Consider the following 18,579-nt stretch of genomic DNA (forward strand, 5'->3'; position numbering starts at 1 on the left):
TTATAATTTCGTTAGCGAAAAGATTAGACAATTGCATGCTTGTAGCCTAGCGGATGTCTCATTTCTTGGGAACCTCTTGATACACAGGATCGATACTTGGTGATATACAGTTAGTTTTTTCAATTTTTTACAATCTTTCTTAAAGTGGCAAACTCAGTTAATTTATACCTTAGTGCTAATAAATAGGTTTTGCAATGAATTTTTTGTGACAAATAAATTTTAATTATAAATAATTTTTCTATAATCAATTAAAATTTATAATTAAATTTTAAATTAAATTTTATTCTCGATAGTTAATTTATTATGGCGAAATCAAATTCATTATTAGCTGTATTTTAATTTATTATGTATATAACTATAGAAACAAATTTTTTATTAATTATGCTTAGAAATTTGAGCAATTAAGGCACTTACAAAATTCTCATTCTTTATTTAATTAATATATTTTAATTTTAAATTTTTAAATGATTTACATATGACTTCTTATCTACATTCAAATTTTTTTTATGGTTAGAAACAACTAAGACTTTATATTTTTTATATTGTCTTAGAGATTCTTTTCATTTTGGAGGCGAGTAAAACAATTTTTTTGTTAAGAGTCCATTTTTTTATTTGCCATGGGCCTCTAAAAAGTCGGGACCGGGCCCTGCATAGAGACCACTCTATTTGTACAGCTGTGATGGGATGAACGGCGTGTGCTCTCCTTATCGTATCTGGGCTAGCTTCAGATAGCCCAATGTACCTCACTTTTCCCTCTTCCACCAGTTTCTTAAGTTCACCTACCTATAACACAACAAACTTGTTAACAAAAAATGAATCTAGCAAAATAAGTCAGATAATATCAGCATAGGAAGAAATCATTAACTGTATCCTCAATAGGCACAGATGTATCAACTCGGTGTTGATAATAAAGATCAATGTATTCAACACCAAGATGTTTCAAGCTAGCTTTGCAGGACGAGCGCACATACTCCGCCGAACCCTTGATGCTCACACTGCTGAAGCCAGGTCCATCTTCTTTAGATATACCAAAATTTGTGGCTAACTGGATCTTTTCTCTGGGTAATTCCTTCAAAGCCTTTCCAACAAAAATTTCATTGGAACCATGGACTCTATAAAGATCAGAAGTATCAAAAAAAGTGATTCCTTGGCTGAATGCATAGTGAATAACAGAAATAGCATCTTGTTAGGAAGCTAGATTGTAACCCTAACAAAACTAGAGTAAACTAAAGATTAAGAAGATAAAATAAGATAAACTAAGAAAATATAACTTTTTCATTCATTTGATATTCCTCAATGTCTCATAGAGACTACATATATAATATCCTCTAATGGATAATAAACTAAGAAGCCCAAATATGAATAAGAGCCCACTAAATAACAATACATAAAAACATTAATATAAATTCTAAATTAACTTAAATAATATAATACTACTCTCTATCATTGCCGACGGGTTCACTTGAACCTTGTCCTCAAGGTTCTAAAATTAAAATTAGACAAACTAAAGAAATTAAATTAAATTCTCATTGTAGATGATGCAAGCAACTTGTAGAGTGGTTTTAGACCAGGAAAAAAATTTGCCAGTTTGCACTATTCATGTGTAGTTAATACCATAACTCCACTACTCCACCAAATATGCTGCACTACACATTAGATAACCTCATAGAGGATTACAGCTGGCACACGATAGAGACAGAGAGCAATGTTCAAATTTTTTCTTTCATTTTTTTTCATTTCTTTTCTCTTTCTTCTTTTTTTCTTCTTCTTACGTTTCCTTCTACATCATCATCTTCTTTTTGTTTCTCCTTTTTTTTTTCTCTTTTTTTTTTCTTCTTTCTTCCATTTTTTTTCCAATGATTTTTTTTTCAAAGATAGAAAAACTGTTAAAAATTTCATTCCTTGTGATAGTATATATTCCACCGGGATCAAAGGGAAAAGTAAATTTATCATAAATATTAATAGATTGAAAAGAGAAAGTGATGAAAAACCAAACAGTGGGTTTCGGTTGTGGTGAGCAAGGAGTCGCAAGCGTCGCCGAAATTGTTGTTGAAGAGCCTGTAGAAAGTTTCATCAGAGAAGACAAAGTTGATGATGTTATTTTTGACAGCAATGGGGCTCTCTTTTCTGACGGTGATGAAGCTGTTTTTGTAAATGATGGTATTGTATTTTCTGGTGACAAATCTGTTTTTGATGGTGAATCTGTTATCTTTTCTGAAGATAAACCTGTTTTCGTCTGAGGAGACAACCAAAATTTTACCGGAGAAGATGATAGAACAGGCGTCGGTGTTCCGGTTGGAGGTGATTTTTGAATCATTGAAGATGTCTTCGTCAGAGATATCACCGGAAGTGACGCCGGAAAATTTGCCGGAGTTGTTTTCGGAAGTAACGTCGGAGATAATATTCGTCTATCATAAACTCCTTCGATTTCTTCTTTTTCTTCCGCCTCTTCAACCGTTCTTTCGAATGTATACTTTTCTTTCATTTTTTGTTGTGACTTTTTGAATGAATAAGAAAGATTTTGAGATCTTTCTTTGAAAGAGAGTCTTGAGGATCTAATTTGCTCATCAATAACTTTGTATTTTGCTTCTGCCTGAGATAATTTCAGAAAATCTTCTTGAAAATCTTCTGCTGTGTGTGTTGTGTGTTGGTAAGAAGGAATGACAGGGGTGGAAATAAGTTGGTGGTAGAAAGGTGTGGAATAGCCATATACTTGATGTTGAAGGGTATGGGTATTGATGTGGTTGTAGTTCTCGTGGAGGGTATGTGAATGAGGTAAATATGGGTTAGAAAATGGATGTGGTGAATATCCGTGATTTAAATATAATTTTGGTGATGAAGATGCATGAGTGTAATAAGGTGTAAAAAGTTCCCATGGAAAAGATGGAAATGAAGGTGTGATAGGAGAGGTGTTTATGGTGGGGTGAAAGGGGTATGCCATGAGAGGTTTTGGTGTTCAAGAATGAAAGCACCAATGTTAGGAAGCTAGATTGTAACCCTAACAAAACTAGAGTAAACTAAAGATTAAGAAGATAAAATAAGATAAACTAAGAAAATATAACTTTTTCATTCATTTGATATTCCTCAATGTCTCATAGAGACTACATATATAATATCCTCTAATGGATAATAAACTAAGAAGCCCAAATATGAATAAGAGCCCACTAAATAACAATACATAAAAACATTAATATAAATTCTAAATTAACTTAAATAATATAATACTACTCTCTATCACATCTTGTTCAGGAAGAGGATGATTATACGCACCACTGAGTCCCATACATCCGAAACCAAGTTTTGAAACCTAAATGAATAGGTAGTAATTAACTACTAGTATAGTAGAGAAAGAAGAATAGAATGATAGAAATTGTTGATGTAAGGAAAAGATACCTGAAATCCTTGAGTTCCAAGTTGAGTTGTTGTTGCCATTTTAGTTGATGAATGAACAAAATAATTGTGCATGTATCAGTTCCCATATGAAGCGATGTTATATACTATATAATATATGAATACGATCGTCAGTGAGTGTGTCAGCGGTGGTTTAGTTTCATCATTGAGTGTGTCACTCACTCACTATGTTTCTTTCTTCCATATATATTTTGGTCAACTATCAATGGATTCAAAAAAGGAACGCAATTTTGTTCCTTATTTTCTATGTATTTTTTATAACAACACACATGTATGGGAAATGTGTCCATGATATTTGAGGTTTGCAACTATTTGGATTGTTTGCGGTCACACTTCATCGTATGAGTTATCGACACATAATTTTGTGATTTGGACATGAAACATATACTATCCTTGTAATAGATTTAGTAAACATTTGATTTGACCAATCGTAAAATTAGTTTCAACTACTTTCTAAAAGATATGTGTTTTATTGTGATTAAAAATAGAGAAATTGTGTAAAATTACAATGATTTAAAAGTATTGTTATAAAATATATTAAATTCTATTTTAATAAATATATTGATTTTGAAATAAATTTTAAAAAATTTAAACCCAAATTAGTTATTAGATCATTGTATATCAAAATTGAATCAAAAAGATAGATTTATAGACAAAGTGACAATCATTTGTGCGATCTTAATCTCTTGAGATTTGGGGCGGTAATTTGCACATACATGATGATGAAAAGCTGCTAAAAATACTCATAGTGGATCGGATAAAAATCCGCAAAATAAATACGAATATGAACACAAGTAATTACCTATTAAAATAAGTGGGTATTGTTGAGAGTAGAGGTGTCAATTTATGGGGCCAATTAATTTGAGCCCCAGCTCCATAATAATGGGGTCTAAAAAAAATTCAAAAATAATAGGCCCTTAAACACATAGGGCCCAAACTTAAAAGGCCCCAAAATTTAAAAAAGGGCCATTAGGCCCCAAATCAAATAAAACTAAAATTTTAATTAAAAAATAAAATAATAAAAAATTCAAAAAATAATAACTTTTAAACAAAATAAATATATTAAAAATTATAAATAAATAAAAAGTTTTTATTTTTAAAAATTAAAAAATTGCGCTAAAAGAAATTCTAAAACTAAAAAACAACTTTTTAGAAAAAACAAAAAAAATTTATTCTAATACATTGTAGAAAATTTTATTCAATCTTTTATAGATTTTACCTTTGTATTTTTCTACAGGCCTGAGAAAGTTGTTGATGCTTTCAGAATGTTCTTTTAATTTCAATAACTAAAACAATCGAGTCCGAAGGCGTTTTCTCAGTTGCAAGGGCAATCCTGAGTGTTTTTTAAATTGTAAATTTAGTTTGTCATATATTGTCTTATGTTTCTTTATGAAAAATTGAGGAAATGTATAGAAAAAATGCTTTTGAAGTGATTAAATGAGAAGTGATGATCTTGCAAATTATCTATTTAAACTACTTTATATATTAATATGAATAAAGGAGAATCCCTTTATTAGCTTGTGTGGAAGTCCATACATAGTACTTATATAGAGAAGAGAGAAGGTAGTATCCATAGTAATCAAGCATAGGTGTAACGCTACCTACTTAACAAATTGAGACAAGTTAGTTATATGTATAACAAATTAGTTAGTTAGAGATAAAAGATTAGTTTGTAAAACATAGACGTGTTACTTTACAAATGACAAGAGTAATAATCCATATTGAAACTAGAAATGAAATTTTTGAAACAAAATAAGGCCCCTCAATAGGTCCCAAAAATAACACATTAATTATGGGGCTTAAAAAATTTCTCATTAACAAAGGGCTTAATAAAGTAGAGCTTTAGTGGGGTTAAAAAATTGGGGATTTGAAAAATTGGGCTTATTTGAGAGTTCTAGTTTGTATGATACTTCTTTACATCAATTAAACTCTTATTAATTTAATGGTTAGTATTTAATCAAGAAAAGAGTAGAAACATGTCCTAGTGGTGAATAGAAAAATGATTTTCGTTTGCAAGCCGATCAGAGTTGACTCACAGTGACACAATCAGTGACGATATCACAAATTGAAGATATACCACAAACGCATTCTATATATTATAACCGCTAATCGGAACTGATATTCTAATCAGTCATCAACCAAAATGGCCGCAGCAACTCAAACTGACCTCATTCCTCACGTGGCACTCGGAACTCAAGGCTTCCAGGTATCATATACTATCAACCATTTCCACCATTATATTGTTTCATCCCTCTAATTTATACTATACTAGCTAATTCATTACTACCGGTTAATTTAGGTATCAAAACTGGGATTCGGTTGCATGGGACTCAGTGGAGCCTACAATGATCCTCTCCCGGAACAAGATGGTATTTCCGTTATTCACTATGCATTCACTCAAGGAATCACTTTTTTTGATACTGCTAATGTTTATGGAGTCGATGGTGCTAATGAAATTTTGGTCGGAAAGGTAAATACATATATACTAATAGCCAACAATAATTTCATGTTTCACTTTATGCTAATTTCATTTTGTTGATTAGGCTTTGAAGGAATTACCTAGAGAAAAGATCCAGCTGGCTACAAAATTTGGTATATCTAGAGGAGATGGTCCCGGTTTCGGTGGCATGAGCATCAAGGGTTCACCGGAGTATGTGCGCTCGTGTTGCGAAGCTAGCTTGAAACGTCTTGGTGTTGAATATATTGATCTCTATTACCAGCATAGAGTCGATACATCTGTGCCTATAGAGGATACGGTTAATGATTTCTTCCTATGCTGACATTATATGACTTATTTTGGTAGATTCAATTTTTGTTAACAAGTTTGTTGTTGTGTTATAGGTAGGTGAACTTAAGAAACTTGTGGAAGAGGGAAAAGTGAAGTATATTGGTCTATCTGAAGCTAGCCCAGATACGATAAGGAGAGCACACGCCGTTCATCCAATTACAGCTGTGCAAATAGAGTGGTCTCTTTGGACTCGCGACATTGAGGACGAGATAGTTCCTCTATGCAGGTTAGTTGTTTGAGTTCCTCTCTGAGTTTGAACCAGTTGCTCTTGATTGTGTTTGTGTTAAATGAAACTTTACTTATTTAAAGCTTTTGTTGATACAGAGAGCTTGGTATTGGAATTGTACCGTATAGTCCTCTTGGTCGTGGTTTTTTTGGTGGCAAAGGAGTTCTGGAAAATGTACCGGCAGTTAGCACATTGGTATAGTTTTTTTAGCAGTTTGACTAAATAAGTATTTCTGCTGCATACCATTGAAATATTAAGAAGATGTGCCAAATTATGTAATAGTAATATTCATCAATTTAATGTGTTATTTTGTAAAATATGCATTTTGTGCAGTTCATTGGAAATTCTTGTTAGAAGTGCATGTTGTTTTCTGATGATTATTTTTGCTTATCAGGCTTCTCATCCCCGATTTCAAGCTGAGAACTTGAAGAAGAACAAAAACATATATGATAGGATTGAAAGTCTTGGCAAGAAACATGGATGCACTCCTGCTCAGTTAGCATTAGCATGGGTACTCCAACAAGGCCAAGATGTTGTGCCTATTCCTGGTTAGTCACAAAATATGCATATTTTTCGAAAACAGTATCTGTCGTAGAAATCTTTGATATTAGCTACTCTAAGATATATATATCCTACTAGTATCAGAAATATGATCTCTCGTCTTAACTGTTAGGAACAACTAAGATTAAGAATCTGGATCAAAACCTTGGTGCCTTATCAGTGAAACTATCAGAAGAGGAGCTGAGCGAAATTTCTGCCGCGGTTCCTGTGGATGATATAGCAGGTAGTAGATACTACCTTGGATTGGATCACTTTTCTTGGATGGTAGCTAACACACCACCAAAAGTTTGAAGGGTCTCAGCCTCAAGTGTAAGTCCCTGTTAGTTCGAGAATGCACCGAGTCTTGAATGAAGTGCAGCAATATCATCTCTCTATTTGTACTCGACTCGACTATGACCTGGCTGATGAACAAATCAAGACTGTGTGTTGTTTACATTTGTTCTGCTGTTTTGATTCTTTAAATAATAAGAGATTTCAATCAAACTCTTGTAGAATTCCATTTAAGATGAATGCAAATGGTTTTTATTCTTTTGCAATGAATGAAATGTTATAAGGAACAAAGTTATAGAATCCAAAATGTAGAAGAACAGAAATCAAATCAACCAAATTATAAGCAAATTATTAATGTTGTTGCATTCTAGTACAAACCAATCGATAAACAAATTATCAGTGTTATTGCATTCTAGTACTATGTTACTAAATATAAGATTTTTCTCCACTCCTTTCAAAATTTTCACATGAATTAACCAGAAGTGTTCAAATTCAAATCATTACAAATTAAAACTGTAAATTACTTTAAAAAAAATCCTAAAATTGAATTGGATGTTATTTTATGACGACAAGTTATTTGTTACAAATGAGTAGGTCGAGGGTTTCGTGGTAAATAATTGGCCGTTTGAAATGTTAGCAATTTGAGTGTTTTTTTTTAGATTAAGGGGTCTCCTTTGTATATTAGGTTCAGAAAATCAAAGTGTTGTTGATATAATTTTCGGCAAAGGCACCAAAAATTTGTGCTATTTATATGTGCAATATATACACATTTATGGAAATATCAATTTCATTGGAATCTCTCTCAAAATATTAGTCAACCATTTTTAACCCCCATTCTTTGGAGATTAGAACTCACATCATAAAAAAAATAGACTAAAATTTTTTTTTTTTTATTTTACTTCATTTTGAGAGGTTATTAAACTAATTCTCCTCTCTCTTTTTTATTATCCTTTTCTTTTCCTTTTCAACATTGGACTCTTATTTTTCTTTCTTTAAAAAAGGACTCTTATTAAAAAAAAATCCATAAACTATCAATATTTCCACTTATATTTCTTGTACTTTCTATTCCAATCCAAACAAAAAAAAAACCTATGAAGTAACTTTATTTGATAGAGTACTGTTACTATAAAAAAAAACATGTACCTTGAGGTGACATGCTAAAAAATCACAGTACAGTTGTTTCATGTAGTGGTGGATAATACTACGAAGATAGGAAACCGAAGTGCGTTGTACTTTTCTGGCGTCGTGGTCGTTCTTTATTTGGAATGGAAACCAATCATAGTTGACTCATAGATACCCCGCTGACACACTCAGTGACGATCGGTGCGCATCGCATTCAAACTACATATATTATTGCTTCTAATAGAAATTGTTTTTTTTATAAGCAACAAATCACAGACTTTATTCATTCATCAACTAAAATGGCAGTAACAACTCAACTAGTTATTCCTCATGTAACACTTGGAACTCAAGGCTTTCAGGTATCTCTTCCTTTCATCAACAACCATTTCTACCATTTTATTCTTCTTTCTATACCATACTATACTTGTTTATTACTACCTAATTTAGGTTTCAAAATTGGGATTCGGTTGTTTGGGACTCAGTGGTGCCTACAACGATCCTCTTCCTGAACAAGATGGAATTTCTGTTATTCACTATGCATTCACTCAAGGTATCACTTTTTTTGATACTGCTGATATTTATGGAGTCGATGGTTCTAATGAAATCTTGGTTGGAAAGGTACTTATTCTACTATTTTGTTTGTAGTTTTTATGCTAATTTCTTCATAGAGGTTGGTTTTTTAAGTAATTTGAGTGTGCCGATATTTTATTTTATTTACTAGGCTTTAAAGCAACTACCTAGAGAAAAGATACAGATTGCCACAAAATTTGGTGTAGCCAGAAGAGATGCTTCTGGTATGAGCATCAAGGGTTCACCCGAGTATGTGCGCTCATGTTGTGAGGCTAGCTTGAAACGTCTTGGTGTTGAATACATTGATCTCTATTATCAGCATAGAGTCGATAAATCTGTGCCTATAGAGGATACAGTTAAGAATTTCTTCCTATGTTGAATATCACAGTTAATTGTTACTGATATGCTGACATTATCTGACTTATTTCACTAGATATATATTGTTAACAAGTGTGTTGTGTTATAGGTAGGTGAACTTAAGAAACTGGTGGAAGAGGGAAAAGTGAAGTATATTGGCCTATCTGAAGCTAGCCCGGATACAATAAGGAGAGCACACGCCGTTCATCCAATCACAGCTGTACAAATAGAGTGGTCTCTCTGGACTCGTGACATTGAGGACGAGATAGTTCCTCTATGTAGGTTAGTTTGAGTTCCTCTCCAAGTTTGAACCAGTTTCCCTTGATTGTGTTTGTTTGTGTTAAGTGATACTTAATTTATTTAAAGCTTTTGTTGATACAGAGAGCTTGGTATTGGAATCGTACCCTATAGTCCTCTTGGTCGTGGTTTTTTCGGTGGAAAAGGAATTCTAGGAACCGTGCCTGCTGTTAGCAATCTGGTATAGCAGTTTAGCACTTAAATTTAACGTGTTTGTATTGCTTGTCATGGAATTATTAGTAACATGTGCCAAATCATGTAATATAGCATTGACCAAATGTTAATAATGAATCAAATACTGGTTATCAGACTTTTCATCCCCGCTTCCAAGCTGAGAACTTGGAGAAGAACAAAAAGATATATGATAGGATTGAAAGTCTTGGGAAGAAGCATGGGTGCTCTCCGGCTCAGTTAGCATTAGCATGGGTACTCCAACAAGGCCAAGATGTTGTGCCTATTCCTGGTTAGTCACAAAATATGCATATTTTTCGAAAACAGTATGTTGCAAAAGTCGTTGATACCTAATCAAATATAGCATGGAACTTTTATTATTCACAGGAACAACTAAGATTAAGAATCTGGATCAAAACCTTGGTGCCTTATCGGTGAAGCTATCGGAAGAGGAGGTGAGAGAAGTTTCTGCAGCAGTTCCTGTGGATGATGTAGCAGGAAATAGATACTTCAATGGATTGGATCACTATTCTTGGAAGTTTGCTAACACACCTCCAAAAGTTTAAAGGGTCTCAACCTCAAGTATAAGTCCCTTTTAGTTGGAGAATGCACTGAGTCATGAATTATGCGCAACAAACATTTACCTATATGTATTTGACTCAATTATGACTTTCTTGGTGAACAAGTCAAGATTGGGTGTTTACATTTGTTCTGCTGTTTTGATTCAATAAATAAATAAAAATAATCAACCCCTTCAAGTTGAGTATACTCTTTAGCCACCAATCATACCATGGATCTTTACATGGTACCATGGGCACTGTACTTAAATTTATAGACCCATTTGCAACCAATGAAAGTCTTACCATGAGGAAGATTAACAATCAACCAAGTATGAGTTGATTCAAAAACTTCTAATTCATGATGCAAGTCATTTAGCAAAACACTTATCTTTATTAGCATGACTAAAAGAACTAGATTCAGTTATAGAAGAAACAGTTAAACAAAAACAATTAATAAGAATCAACACATTTATCATAAGATAAAACAAAACATAAGGAAAAATAATAAATATAAGAAGTTTGGGGCGGAGTTTGCTGAAACTTAAGGTCAGAATGGAAATTCTTATGGTAAGATGATCTTTTCGTTATCCTACTGGATTTTCTAACAGATTGAGTAGGTGCACAATTTGGTGAAGGTGAATCAGAATATGAAGAATGTGGGTCAGGGGAGTATTGGTAACGGGACAAAATAATCAGAATAAAAAATATCTATGATAAAAATTCGATACATACAAAAAAATGAGATTGATTAAAAGTCAAAATAATTATAATTAAATTTATTTTTGATTTGATTAATATTTAATTACATTTTTATGTGTTATTTTAAATTATTATAATTACATTTTTTAAAATTTGGACGGCATTGTTAGTAGTTAATGGATAGGGGTTGATTAAAGACGTTCAACAACATTGTGAGAAATGATATATGTTATCTGTTGTGATAATGACAAGGTTCAATTCAAATCAAGTAAGTTGATACACGGGGGGCAAAGAACAATGACAACCAAACAAATAGCCTCAAAAAAATTTCTTTACCCAGTTCGATCAAATGATTTATGCCTAGGGGGAGAGAGCATCTCTCTAATTCAATATACTCCAGAAAAATTTACAAGAGAATACAAATAAGTTACAAGAAAATGGTCTTTCAAGTTCCCAAGAACAAACCCTATTTTTTACCCAAGTGTTTCTCAATATCTCCAACTCAATATAAGAATCACAGATATCCAAGGTGCTTAAAGTGCTTACCAATCCCTATGATAACCCCAAAAGTCTGCCAAATCTTCACGGTGTGAAAAATACCTGAGCGTAACGAACACTCGAAATACAACAGAGACGCCACCAAAGTTTATTTTATAAGGGAAAACATCGATAAAATCCTAAAAGAACAAAAATATAGTCATCGTAACCAAACTCAGGTTCAGGAGTCAATTATACAATGGAAATGTATTAGCACCATTCACACCCGTGTACTCAACATGAACTGTTTAGTTAATTTTGCGAAAAGAGTGTTAGCTTACGTTATTTGGTTTCTTCTGATTATCATGCGTTATGTAAATAAAGAAAGAGCGATTAAAAATAGGTTTTTTATCAGGGTGTTTGACGAGACGTGGAATCTCGCTCTTACGTATCCACATGTGCGATGAGAAACTAAAAACTATGTAGTTCTTAGTAGCCAATGAGTGTTGGTTAGTTGATTTTTGTGAACTATGTTTAGGTTGCATTCTAACGGTTAAATGTTGCTTGTATGCTCGCACATGGGGGACTTAAATGTTCATTTGTACTGCGGTAGAATGGATAAATCATCCTTCTTTTATAAAAAGTGTGTATTCGAGCTAGGGAAAAAATGAGGTTTGATTGGTTGAAATTGTTTTTAGGTGGATGACGAGTATTCAAAGGCAAGCTCTAAAGCTAGTATCCTAATATTTGGGGAACAAAGAAGCCTACGCCCAATTAATCATTTTCATCCGAATTTATTATACAAATATGCAAGGCGAATCGAGTCATGATTCTTTAACGGAAGACGAGTATTCGAACAACAAGTTCTACAACTTGTTTCCAAATACTTTGAGAAAAAAGAGACATACGCCCAATTAATCTTTTTTCATCCATGAAAGAATGGACTAAATTCAATTATCTATTGTATTTTAGTATGGAAGACGAATATTCGAACAACAAACTCTACAACATATATCCAAATACTCCAGAAAGAAAGAGGTCTACGTCCAATTCATCCTTTTTCATCTGATTTATTTGAGAAAGTATTTTTGACGTGTTTTTGATTAAGTTTAAAAAAGGACTTGATGTTGATCAAATGATTTAATTTAATTTTTTTTTTGTTTGAAAAATGATGTTTTTGAGGTAAAAGAGGTGTGGATCTATGTAGATGCGGCAAAATTGAATGTGAATTGTTGAATGTGATTATTTACATGTGTGATGGTAGAAAATTTAGATAGAAATTACCTAATTAATTGACTTAACACATCGAAATCGATCAAACAATTAACCAAATAATCAATTTATCAAGTAAAATCAATTAATTAATTAAATATTAAAAAATTCATCAATTTTAATCAATTCACCAAATTGTACATTTAATTAATCAATTAATCACTTAAAGAAATCAATTAATTAATCAATTTATGAATATATCAATTAGTCGACCAATTTGTAAGAAAAAAATAATTAATTAAAATTTAATCACTTAATTTTTTGATAAATGTAATCACTTAATTAATTACTATAATCCAAAAGAAATAAATTAAAAATAGATAAAAAAAAGAGGGGTGCAGAAGAAATCAGGGTGTTGTGGCAATAAAAAAGGACAAAGCTCAATGCTGCTAAAGTGAAGTCTGGAAAAAAAACAAAATAAAAAACAAAAATAGACCCTGGATTAGCCAGGACCATGTGATTGAGATCAGATGGCCCATATCTCTTCTCCAGGTCTCTTGATGGATTGCTTCAAGACTACAGGATTAAATCTGAAGGTCCTAAAATCGAAGTCCACAATGGAGTCCATAGGGAATCACTCACGACATCATTTCTTAATTTAAAAGCAGCCACCAATAGCCCGGTGAAACATGGCGTTTTCATTAAAAAAAAAGATTAAATAAAAATTAAAAAATAAGAATAAAATTAAAAAAAAAGAAAGAAAAGAAAGAGAGGACTCAGCCTCATCTCTCACACACATGTTCTTGCACCCATTTGACCCACAAAAAAGAGAAAAAAGAAAGAACCACCTCTAATGGCAATGGCGACAGTCGCCGTGAGTGTGATGGTTAGAAATGGATAATTTTCAAACAGGAGGTTCTATTTTTTTAAAATATTATTATAATAATTAAAAATGACACATAAAAAATATAAGTATATATTTATAAAAAATATTTAATTATAATTATTTGAATTTTAATCAATCTTATTTTTTAATTATATTAAATTTTTATTATAACATTTTTTATTTATTAAATTTTCTATAACATTTTTTTATATTAATTAATATTAATGCCAAAAAAAAAATTGGACTTTTTAAAATTTGTGGCTCTCTAAAAATTGTGGCCATGTGTTGTAGAGCATGTTGCTCCTGCATAGGCGGGATTGATTTCGCGAAGGAGTTTTGAGAGAGGGAGGTGTATGTAATGTTGAGCGATTCTGATGAAGTTTCTGATGGCGTTTGGCGCGACTCCGCTGGTAGCTATTCGTTTTTCAGTTTGAACTTCCGTTTCGATTTTCACCTTTTTTTTCTCCTTGCATCTGTTTTTGATTTTGTTTTGACTTGATTTGTTGTTGTGAGTTAAGAGATTATTGTGTGTTTCTATGATTTTTGAAGGTTGGTCAAAAAATTAAGGTGGTTTTGAGATTTATGGAAGTTTAGCTTGTGATTTGATTTGATGATAGAGGATGATGGAGAGTGAAGGTGAAAGGTTGTAGTTGATGGTTAATGAAGGGAATATAAGATGGTGCATGGCGATTTTTGATTGGGGAAAGTTGAAGTTTTATGGAAGGTGGTAAAGGTTCATGGGATGGTTTTGAAGAAGGTTGTTATTTATCCTGGAATTTAGTAAACAAGCGCTAGTCTTCCAAAACAAAGATATTCTGGTTACTTACACGATCAACTAGATTGATCATATGACATGTGTTTAGTTTGGTGACTTATATCTTTCGAATGTTCATCTTTTCAAAGGTTATGATTAATTTATAAGAAATTGTAATGCAATGAGAAATAAATACAGGGAAGTAAAAAGATTTCGACTAAAAAATAAAAGGAGTAAAAAGGATTTTGGTAAAAGTAAATTGACAATTTAATAAAACTTGGTGAATCATACATACATTCTCAAAAACTCTTTTCTCGGTTAACTTTGGTACTTCGAGTGATATTGGTGTTCGTACAGAATTGAACACACAAAAACCTAATGCTGAGATTCTAATTTATACTAATTCGACCAAAACGGTCTTTTCCTAAGGGAATGCCACGTTCGCTGCTTGCATGTCCCTCGAATTCTCAGGCTTCCACACATCCTTTTGGATAAGATGAATCGTTTGAATTTAAATCTTCTTTCTATCAAGGCGCCAAATTAACCAATATGATCGTCAAAGCAATTTCCTTCGAATTGTTTCCAAAATATTTTAAGTTTTCATCTGCTTCACGAGAATAAAACTTTTCTTCTATAGTTAGCAAAATAAAATCACTCATGAGTTTGGTAGTCGAACAATCTTCATGAGGTTATCTTGAATTTATTTTTGAAACAACTCTATTTCAACCATCTCGATTTTAACTTAACATTTATTTGTCTTCGAAATTCCCAACTAACAGTTGTTCATAGTGGAATGTTAAAGAGTGGTAAGGGAGAAGGTCGATGAGAATAATCCTTGTAACCGTTTTTGTGTAGCTTTCTTGTGAGTGAAAGAGTGAGAAGTTTGTTAAGATATTTGTGTGATATACGTATGAATTTGCTAGCTCATTGTGAATGTGATCATGTGAGATTCTTAGTAAGCAATGTGTTCAAGCCTCCTTTGTGAGATATTTTACTGAATTTGTGGGATTATAATGTGCAATCTGTGTGACTATTTGTAAAGTTCAAGTGATGTAATGGATACATGTACATCGTAATGTAATGAAAGGAATTTCAATTTTGCGTCATTGACAATTTCTTTTTTTTGTTCATTTTGTTATTTGCCTTTTTAGTGTAAATTTAAAAAATCAATTAAAACAAAAGAGCATTGTTAATTAATAAAAATGAATCAAAATGGTTATCAATACTCTGTGTGTTTTAATTGTTTTATCACTTGTTATCACTTCGGCTATGTATACTTGCACAATATTTTTACGAGAAACTAGTTCTTAGATCCACTATGAATAAGTTCATACAAGAAATTAACTTACAAAGTTCTCAAAGAATAATCCCTAATTTTGACCTCTTACTCTTTTCACTCAACACACAAGAAGATCCTAAATAAAAACAAGAGAGAAAACTGAGATGATTCATCTAATGAAACTTGATAACAAAGGTATTTAGTAGGCAAAATACTCTTTTTGGTCCCTTAAATTTACCTCGGGGTCCATTCTGGTCCCTTATCTTTAAAAAGTTTCAACGACACCAACTTTTGCATGAGTGGCATCTGATGTGGTGTATGATAATTATCAAACTCACCAAAATTCCAAAAGAAATTTTACTGTAACTGAGGATCAAACCTTGGTCACATTGATTGTGAAGCATAACACTTAATCACTTGGACACTTTGCCTTTTTTGCTACAACTTACACATTAAGTATATTGTAATATGTTGTTATATCTTCTTCATAGAAAAATCCAACAACTTCATTTTCTTCCTCAAATGTTCTTTCAAGAATAGTTCCCTTACAGATTAAAAACCCAAAATCCCATTACTTGTTCAAAGGGGATAATTCACTTTCAAATTTGTTCTTGTTGATTGATGAAGATGAAACAACAACCCATTTGGAAACTCTAACTTGTCAATTAAAATCCATGACAAAAAAAAAACATGAATAGAAAATAAAGAATCTAACGTGCTGCAAATTGAAATTTCTCCAAATTGAAAATAAAGCAGTAATCTTATTCTTGCATGAACTTCAACTTGAAACTACCAATTTATTTAAAAAATTTGGGCAAAACTACTCAGAAATTTAGGCATGGTTGGATTCGGAAAAACGTCCTGATTCGACAAATTGAGTTCACCGTCCTCCATTTTCGAACAAAACGTAAAACTAACCGCTAAACCTAATTAAAAAAATAATCATGCAAATGAGAATTTCAAATCGGTGAATTCGAAGTAGAAAAAGTACAATATTAAATCAATGATATTGGAATTATTGTTACGATTGATGAAATTGAAAAGTAGAACCGAATTGTTGAAAAATTGAAAATGAAGTACAATTGAAAATAAAAGGGAAAACCCTATAAATAAAGGAGAAAATGGCCCTTTCAGTCTTCAGATCAGTGAAAAAATTACTATGTTTCTGGTGATGCAAGTGTGGATCAGTGAAAAAAATTTGGGTAAATGTTTGATTGAATGGGAAAAACTTCTGGGTAAATGTTTCAATTTGAGATAATGATGGAAATAGTGCAGTGAGAGAAAGAATATAGACAATGAAGCCAAATCATTGCATAAGACATACAAACAAGTGTGAAGTGGTGTAGTGGTTTGATATGTTGTCTAGCAATCAAGTGAACCTGTGATTGAATCCTGGCTTTAACAAAAAAAAATTAGAAATTGATGTCTTTTGAGAAAATTGGATGGAAAGGACTAACGTGGACCTTTTTTCCCAACCTGACTCAGAAATAGAGGCCATCACCTTGGGCTTTCTCTATGAATCCATGTTCCCCACTACAACGACTCTATGTGCATGCCGTGCTTAATTCCACTAGCCTTGCTAATTGGAAGTGAAAAACCCCGTAATAATATTTTTAAACCAGCCCTATGGCCATTACTGGGCACCCCGTGGTGAGACCTAATCTGGCCAAAAAAAACTTATTCTCCAACCTTTGAAATGAAAATATTTTAAGGTATACACATCATAACACCTTAAAAGTTGCCCTTTTTAACGTCAAAATAATACAGTCTGATAATGGAGAATAAAGATCCCAATAGAGTACAAAAAGAAAGCGATCAAAAAACACAACAAGCACTTACAAAGCTCATTAAATGCAAAAACAAAAAAAAAAGATACAAAAATCCATCCAAATCACTAAAATGAAAGAACAAACAAATCAACGAGCAAAATCACACAAGTAAAGTGTAACGCCCCATACTGCTTTTTGGGATGATCGACTGACCCCACAAACCAATGCGAGTCTTTTCAGCATGATTTGTCCTCACTCACACGCTTTCCAAGAAACTTCCCAGAAGGTCACCTATCCTAGAATTTCTCCAAGTCAAGCACGCTTAACTGTGGAGTTCTTATGGGATGGAATACTGAAAAGAAGATGCATCTTGTTGGTATAGGTAGTACCCATCAATCCTTATAAGCTTTTCTTCAACCAGACAGTCCCATACCTACGCGGCCTCAGGATCCCTCTCATTCTAATGTGGCGACCACCCTTTCTCTCTTCGGCCTAAGGTGTTACATGCGGTGCAACTATCCCTCGCCTTCTTCGGCCTTGGGTGTTACTTTCCCACCAGCTTCCGTATGGTTCGTCCTCGAACCACATCGTACTTGGAGAGGTATGGATCTGATATCATTTGTAACGCCTCAGACTACTTTTTGGGATGATCGACTGACCCCACAAACCAACACGAGTCTTTTCAGCATGGTTTATCCTCATTCACACGCTTTCCGGGAAACTTCCCAGAAGGTCACCTATCCCAGAATTTCTCCAAGTCAAGCACGCTTAACTGTGGAGTTCTTATGGAATGGAATACCAAAAACAAGATGCATCTTCTTTTCGGTAGCCCGTTTCATAAGAATTCCATAGTTAAGCGTGCTTGACTTGGAACAATTCAGGGATGGGTGACCTTCTGGGAAGTTTCTCGGAAAGCATGTGAGTGAGGTCAAAGCATGCTGAAAAGACTCGTGTTGGTTTGTGGGGTCAGTCGATAATCCCGAAAGCAGTCCGGGGCGTTACATAAAGCTCCAACTCAACAAGGGAACATACTAGATCTCACTACACTAGAACCACCATTAATATAATAAATACTCCCAAAGAGATGTCGACACCATTAATCAAGCCAAGAACCACATCATAAATTCTTGATCCTCTATTGGTTAAGGTATGGGATAAGTTTTTGAAGCC

General features: G+C 33.0%; 3 protein-coding genes across 3 annotated transcripts; 2 read left to right on the forward strand and 1 right to left on the reverse strand.

Moving 5' to 3' along the window:
- Positions 1-655: 655 nt before the first annotated feature.
- LOC131610657 (uncharacterized) lies at positions 656-3,602 on the reverse strand. The gene is made up of 2 exons (XM_058882662.1): positions 3,394-3,602; positions 656-3,307 (listed from the first exon to the last, which is right to left on the reverse strand). Exon 2 carries the CDS (start codon positions 2,939-2,941, stop codon positions 1,781-1,783), a length of 1,161 nt encoding a protein of 386 aa, XP_058738645.1. The 5' UTR covers positions 2,942-3,307; positions 3,394-3,602; the 3' UTR covers positions 656-1,780.
- A 1,823-nt stretch (positions 3,603-5,425) lies between these two features.
- Positions 5,426-7,522, forward strand: LOC131610658 (probable aldo-keto reductase 1). Its single transcript, XM_058882663.1, has 7 exons — positions 5,426-5,617; positions 5,711-5,881; positions 5,955-6,167; positions 6,253-6,425; positions 6,524-6,620; positions 6,820-6,973; positions 7,099-7,522. Exons 1-7 carry the CDS (start codon positions 5,555-5,557, stop codon positions 7,275-7,277), a joined length of 1,050 nt encoding a protein of 349 aa, XP_058738646.1. The 5' UTR covers positions 5,426-5,554; the 3' UTR covers positions 7,278-7,522.
- Positions 7,523-8,442: 920 nt separating this feature from the next.
- On the forward strand, positions 8,443-10,539 carry LOC131610659 (probable aldo-keto reductase 1). The gene is made up of 7 exons (XM_058882664.1): positions 8,443-8,737; positions 8,826-8,996; positions 9,100-9,303; positions 9,415-9,587; positions 9,687-9,783; positions 9,912-10,065; positions 10,161-10,539. The coding sequence occupies exons 1-7, from the start codon at positions 8,678-8,680 to the stop codon at positions 10,337-10,339; spliced, it is 1,038 nt and encodes a 345-aa protein (XP_058738647.1). The 5' UTR covers positions 8,443-8,677; the 3' UTR covers positions 10,340-10,539.
- The last annotated feature ends 8,040 nt before the right edge of the window (positions 10,540-18,579 follow it).

Source organism: Vicia villosa, linkage group LG6 (assembly GCF_029867415.1).
Source record: "Vicia villosa cultivar HV-30 ecotype Madison, WI linkage group LG6, Vvil1.0, whole genome shotgun sequence".
Lineage (NCBI taxonomy): Eukaryota > Viridiplantae > Streptophyta > Magnoliopsida > Fabales > Fabaceae > Vicia > Vicia villosa.

Bases quoted from the DNA above. Each gene is read 5' to 3' on its own strand.
- LOC131610658 (XM_058882663.1), top strand. From the start codon at position 5,555: ATGGCCGCAGCAACTCAAACTGACCTCATTCCTCACGTGGCACTCGGA. The intron at 5,618-5,710 runs GTATCATATACT...CGGTTAATTTAG, and splicing joins TCGGAACTCAAGGCTTCCAG to GTATCAAAACTGGGATTCGG. The intron at 6,168-6,252 runs GTTAATGATTTC...GTTGTGTTATAG, and splicing joins CTGTGCCTATAGAGGATACG to GTAGGTGAACTTAAGAAACT.
- LOC131610657 (XM_058882662.1), bottom strand. From the start codon at position 2,941: ATGGCATACCCCTTTCACCCCACCATAAACACCTCTCCTATCACACCT.
- LOC131610659 (XM_058882664.1), top strand. From the start codon at position 8,678: ATGGCAGTAACAACTCAACTAGTTATTCCTCATGTAACACTTGGAACT. The intron at 9,784-9,911 runs GTATAGCAGTTT...ACTGGTTATCAG, and splicing joins TGCCTGCTGTTAGCAATCTG to ACTTTTCATCCCCGCTTCCA. The intron at 10,066-10,160 runs GTTAGTCACAAA...TATTATTCACAG, and splicing joins AGATGTTGTGCCTATTCCTG to GAACAACTAAGATTAAGAAT.